General features: G+C 32.6%; 2 protein-coding genes across 7 annotated transcripts in view; both read right to left on the bottom strand.

The window, feature by feature from the left end:
• Positions 1 to 1,922: 1,922 nt before the first annotated feature.
• LOC130892740 (phenoloxidase-activating factor 2-like) overlaps positions 1,923 to 6,000 on the bottom strand; it is a 34,598-nt gene continuing 30,520 nt past the window's right edge. For all 6 annotated transcript variants that reach the window (XM_057798315.1, XM_057798314.1, XM_057798312.1 and 3 more), the window contains one exon: positions 1,923 to 5,432. In XM_057798315.1, coding sequence (XP_057654298.1) covers positions 5,268 to 5,432 — 165 coding nt within the window. In that variant the 3' untranslated portion in view covers positions 1,923 to 5,267. The remainder of the gene's footprint in view (positions 5,433 to 6,000) is intronic.
• On the bottom strand, positions 2,714 to 3,124 carry LOC130892390 (uncharacterized). The gene has a single exon (XM_057797794.1). The coding sequence runs from the start codon at positions 3,122 to 3,124 to the stop codon at positions 2,714 to 2,716; it is 411 nt and encodes a 136-aa protein (XP_057653777.1).

Raw genomic sequence — 6,000 nt, 5'->3', positions numbered from 1 at the left:
TTTTACTTTTTACTACGCAAATCTCAAATATTTTTCAGTTTTCTATCTATACCCGAGACGGGATCACTTTTTTTTGAAATACTCTGTATAATAGGTTAGTATTAGTGTACAGTGAACGTATACATACCTGCTAGCCTACGCGACGGCCAAATCTCTGGTACCTTATGCTACACATACGTAAATTTTACTCGCCTACTTATAGTCTGTGGTTAGATTTTTACGTATGCTGTAGGAAATATTGTGAATAATGTGGAATGAATACTGCCAGACAACTTCTATCGGCAGTATTTATTGACACACACCGTAAATATCGATACAGTCTGATACTTCATTTTCATCTGTAATATTTATTATATAGGGCGCTATTTTAATGTATTTAGTAAGCTGTCAGACCAATCCTAAGGGCAAAATATCTCTTTATCGTATTTAAAGTGTCTTACTGTTAGTAAGAGGGAAAGACCGTTGCATGTGCGCTTGAGAGTGAGTGAGATAAGTATACGGTAGCGTACATATAGATTTATTGAGTTGAGTCTGTGCATTAGACTGGAACTGTTGTTATTTTGATTTCAATATTTCATATTATTTATGGAAAAGACTTCAAATAAGTGTAAAGTAATTTTGAAGAATAGAAAATAGCATAACCTCAAATTTGAAGATGTTGTTCTGCCGGTTTGCTTATTTGACAGTGGTTACCACAGACAATGTTATACGTCATACACGTGATTAATGAAGAATTGAATGGAAATAAACATAGACGTTGATGTAACTGAGATTTACCAACAATTAGGAGCATCCTTGTGTAGAAGCTCGTCACCCGGTTATTTTAAGAAAAGGAAACAGAGGCCATTTAATATATTGAAAAAAAATCGTTCAAAATTATTCAATTCGACAGCATAGAAATGAATTTAGAGGACTTGCTCGATGAAGAACCGCATCTACATTACTTGCCAACCGCGGTGCAAATGTACCAGTAGTGGCAAAAGGTTATGTGGATAGTTCATTGGAGAATACAATCAAAACTGTCTATATGCTATCCTAATGTGCCATGTCTCCTGAATCTGTTGCAAGTAGTTCACAAACCTTAGTCATTCAACAGCAAAGTAATTTGTCGACCAAAGAGATATCACTCTTGGAGACGGCCTAAATATTTCTATAAACGCTTATGATAATTCAAATTTAACCATTAATTTCAATAAATAGTTTGTTGTATATTAGTTCATTGTTGGTTTTTATTGGTAAATAGGTATTATAATATTTTTCAATATGAAAACTATTCATTTAGAATAGATGAGAAAAATTTCAACGATCACAATATTTTAGAGGACGGGAAGTGATGGCGGTAAATAAAGGCAGTAATAAGGTGTGTAATATGACACTTTCTAAACTTCAATGACGTTAGCAACGACAGCATTGCATATATGGTTGTAAATAAACATTATAGTCAATTGAAATTTATGGTAAATTCAACACTTGTTAGTCTCTGAGAGATTCTATATAGTTTGATATATTCGACGTACCTCGTATTTCAGCAGAAATTTATGAAATGGAATTTCTTGAAAATACATACATTAGAATGTAAGTTAAAAATTTAGAACAAATAAATAGCTATCACAAAATAACCAACCACACAATATAATTTAAAATATCTTTTGTTTCTACTTATTATTCAACCATTAGATACATAATAAATACCACACTGACATATACGTGATTTAAAACTCGAAACTCGGTGTGAGCCGCTATTAAATATGCAGTTTTTCAAATGTTAAACGTGCACTTTTATATAATATTGAGCAATAACTTCTAGGGTTGCACAACTTTACGATGTTTATATGCACGTTGTTTCGTCTTATGCTGAGACTTTCACCGTTCCACATTGGCATTCAAATAAGGCATTCGGTATTATCAATAAAACGAATAGCTGTCCAAATATTTGTTTTATTTCACATATTTACATGTTATTTACATAGTATGTGCCAAGTTGAATTTTTCTATACAAACTTACGTATACACACAATTAACTTATTGAATGAAGAGCAGGTGAGAATATTGTCTTATTAATTAAAGATTGAATTCTATATTAAATTTGATAGAAAATTTCCCAGAATTATTAGAAAATATTACAAAATCAATTACTTATCTATCCAATTAGAATAAGTTTAATGAGATTATTCATGAGAAACTTTCAAAAATTTATTAGTGAACTGATTGTGTCTGAGGAAAGTTAAGCGCGGACATTCAACTGCACTCAATGTTGCATATATTGAGTTCTAATTGAGGTTAAGTTGTTCGTTTTGCTTTAAAGACACTGAGTAAATCAAGCCCTTCCATTTGATTTATAGTATGAGTGAATTGGTTGAGTCTGAAAAGAATTAAGCGCGGACATTCAACTTAACTTGATGGCTGATTTTTCGACTATGCTCCGATACTTTTTGTATCCCTTTGACGACAAACTATTGATGGATTTTATGACGAAGCTATAATCATCCACATATCCATTATTGATTCGTATAAGTAACAAGTATTTTGAAATATGAAAAAGATTATTTGTCTTTTCAACTCTATGTGAATGTGGATTGAGTCTAGGTTTATAAAAAAAACAAAGGTCTTATTATAAGCAAAAAATACAAGAGTCGGTCGGTCTTTGACTTTTTATATAATTTTGTATGTTAAATCTTTTTCTATGGAGCAATATCTGCGAAGGAAATATTAACTAGTGGCTAACTATGAGGTAGATATATTTTTGCCATGGAAACTTCATATGTTGATACAAAACAACTTTTTCGTTAATATTTTCCACTCCGCATTTTTGCCTTATGTCGTCGCTACGTTCTCTGTCTAGGAGCGTTTTTCCAGTAATTTTTTGTAGGACTTTCATTTCGTTTGTTTCCAGGAGCCTTTTTGTTTTTGCTGCATCAGGCCGAGTTTCTGTTGTGTACGTCATTATAGGTCTGATTACAGTTTTGTAGGTTCTTGAATTGGCCTCAATACTTATGTATTTGTTTTCCCATATAGTGTCGTTCAGACATTTGGCTGCTCTTGCTGCTTTTATTGTTTGCTGCCTTACCTCTGTCTCAATATCACCATATCCGGATATTTCTATACCCAGATATTTGAATTTCATATCTTGCTGGACTATTTTGTCGTCTACGACCAGCTTTCATCTAAGAGGTATTTTTGATGTTGTCACGCTTTTTGTTTTGGAGGCAGAAACCTGATCAGAGTTTGGAAGAGAAAAATAGACATACCGTTAAAAGAGACTTGAACAAAAAACCAAAAATAGAAAATAAAAATGGTATTCCATCTAGAAAAATTATTGGAACACGCCCTGCGTGTAATAAAGTGCCTGATACAGACCTGATACAGTGCAAAACCTGTAAAAAATGATTTCATGAAATTTGCACCGCATATGAAGGACTCTATGATTATTTTTGAGATTTGTGCCCGAAAAGGGGTTGACAGCGTATTAGGTTAACTTTATACTCTTGGATAACATACCGCGTACTCTTGAGGAGAAGTGCACGCACGCATTTTGAAAATTTTTTGTATTTTTCGTTTACCTTGATAGGAAATCGTTAAATTTTAATTCGTTTTTGTATTTTTATACGTTTCTCACTTTAATATATATTTGTTTTCAAAAATTGATTGAGTATAACTAATTTATAGCCGAGAGAAAGTGTGTGCGTACTCATACACTTCTTGTGTGGTAACTACTGTTTCCGGCTGATGTTGGTACCACTTTGTGACTACTTTGATGTTATATCCTTCATATATATTCCAATGTATCTGTTTTTCAACAGTTTCTTGTCGCTATAATTATGATCACTTAGCTAAGATTGGGCAGCCTGCTACTGAGATGGTTCGTTTCGCAATCTTTGTGTTAGTTTTCATGTAATTTGTGGCAATGGCTTGGTATTGATCCGCCATCATGAGCTTCAGTATCTAGAGCCACGCCCATGTTCGTTTTCGGTTTTTTCTTTCTTTTTCAATTTCTTCTGCAATTTTTGCATGTAGAGATTGTAGCTCCATTTTTAATTTTGTCCTGATTTTTATTTGTTTACGTGTCAGGTTCTGCTAGGTTGTTCTTTTCTGTCACTTTTTCGTGTACCTCATCTTCTTCGTGTACAGTTCTTTGGTTTTGTTGCCGGTACACCATTTCCAAATGTTCTTTCAATTTCAGGTAGCTGGCGAGCACTTCTTGGGCGATGTTGTGAGTTGCTCACCGTTTCTCTGCCTCCTTCTTTTCTTGATAAGTTTTATATCTACTCCGGTTCATTTTATTATGGCTACTGCTAGCGATGTTATTGCATCCATCTCATTTCTTGCATTCATTTCTATTATGGTATCTCTCTTATTTTTTCGGAGACTATTTTTTCTTTAGTTTAAATTTCATCCATCGTGTTCTTCTAATCCCAGGTACTCATACACTTCCGATTGGTCGAGGGATCTGATAATTATATTATCATTTAGCGCTAAGGACTATTTTTCTGTATTTTTCCACTGACGAATGAGGCATTTGAACATTATTCAAGGCCAAATCTGGAATTAAATTCTTTCACAAGTTCAAATTGTTCTGATGTTCAGTGTTATTTCGTGCTAGTGGTTTTAAGTTATCGATTCTGTTTACGCTGTTTAGTATCGTAGTAGGAAAGAACAGTGGTACACAAAACAATAAGGGAGACAAGGAATCTCTTCATAAATGTTGTTGTTTATTTTCTTCTTTTGTCATATTTTCAGGAATATTCGCACAGCTTCCCATTTCTGATGAACTCCTAAAGTCTTGCAGTCTTTGATTATGGTTTTACTAATTATGTTTTTTGAGATTTTACTACACGTATGGTTGTATGTATGGATTTGGGGTCGCGTGTACACTGCGACCCAAAGGATCTATTGTGTCCTATCCGTATGGTTCTGTTCATTTGCTTATCTGGTTATCTGATAGATAGATTTGAATATGATAGATTCCGACTGCTTTTATTTTCTGACATAAAGGTGATAAATCAGTTTTCAGATTTCATGCAGATATGTAGATTTTAAACTAAGAACATTTAGAAAAACTAGAAGAAATTTACATCGTGAAGGATGGTACTAAAACATTTCACTAAAAATGAAGAGGAATTCAGAACGTAGTAAAAGAAGTTGAGTAACAAATTTGAACCTACTGAGTGCAATTACTAATGAATAAACTATAACAGAATATCAAAACTGTAATAAATATGCATTACGAGTTCCACTCGTATTTTATAAAATATGAATATTAACATTTATCATGTGGTGGTCATTTGACTTACAATCCAATCGTAATAATAAGGAACGTTGACATAAACTCCATAAACTCCTGTTAATCCACAATTTTTTCCCCAAATGACTAGTCCAGCTACACTATAAGTACCTGTAGAACTTGGACATACCAGAGGTGATCCTCCATCTTGCTGTAAATAAGATTAATTTATATTTATATCGTGACAATATTTATAGTCTCGATTCATTCGAAAATATTATCGTTATATATGAAACATATCACAGAAAATAGAATCCTCTGAATAGTTACATTCGAGGCCAAGGAACAGCCATTAAAATTGACTTTTATCGTTATTTCGGAACATAGAATAATTATTTTTGTAGTTCACTTATTTATGAACATAATTTGTACTTTATTGAGAAGAAAAGGGAAACAATTCGCTCATACTAAATCCCTAATGTTAATAGGAAGAAACATACAATAAATAAAATATGATTTACATTTTACTGCTTTGTGCTTCATATTCTACATGTTGCTAAGGACTATTCGTCAATTGAATTTTTTCTGGCGTTTTTAAACTTTCTTTCAAATTATTATTATTTTTGAAATAACCTCGTTTAGGTTCAAATATGTGGATAGCCAACAAATGCTTGTCTTAATGTAATAGCTTTCTTTCAGATCTAAAAGTAATCAGCATAAATTATTTTTCATATCTAACCAAACTACTTTTAATATTTAATCGATACATGTATGAGATA

This window comes from Diorhabda carinulata, chromosome 4 (genome assembly GCF_026250575.1).
Source record: "Diorhabda carinulata isolate Delta chromosome 4, icDioCari1.1, whole genome shotgun sequence".
NCBI lineage: Eukaryota > Metazoa > Arthropoda > Insecta > Coleoptera > Chrysomelidae > Diorhabda > Diorhabda carinulata.
This window is presented reverse-complemented; position numbering and strand designations above follow the sequence as displayed.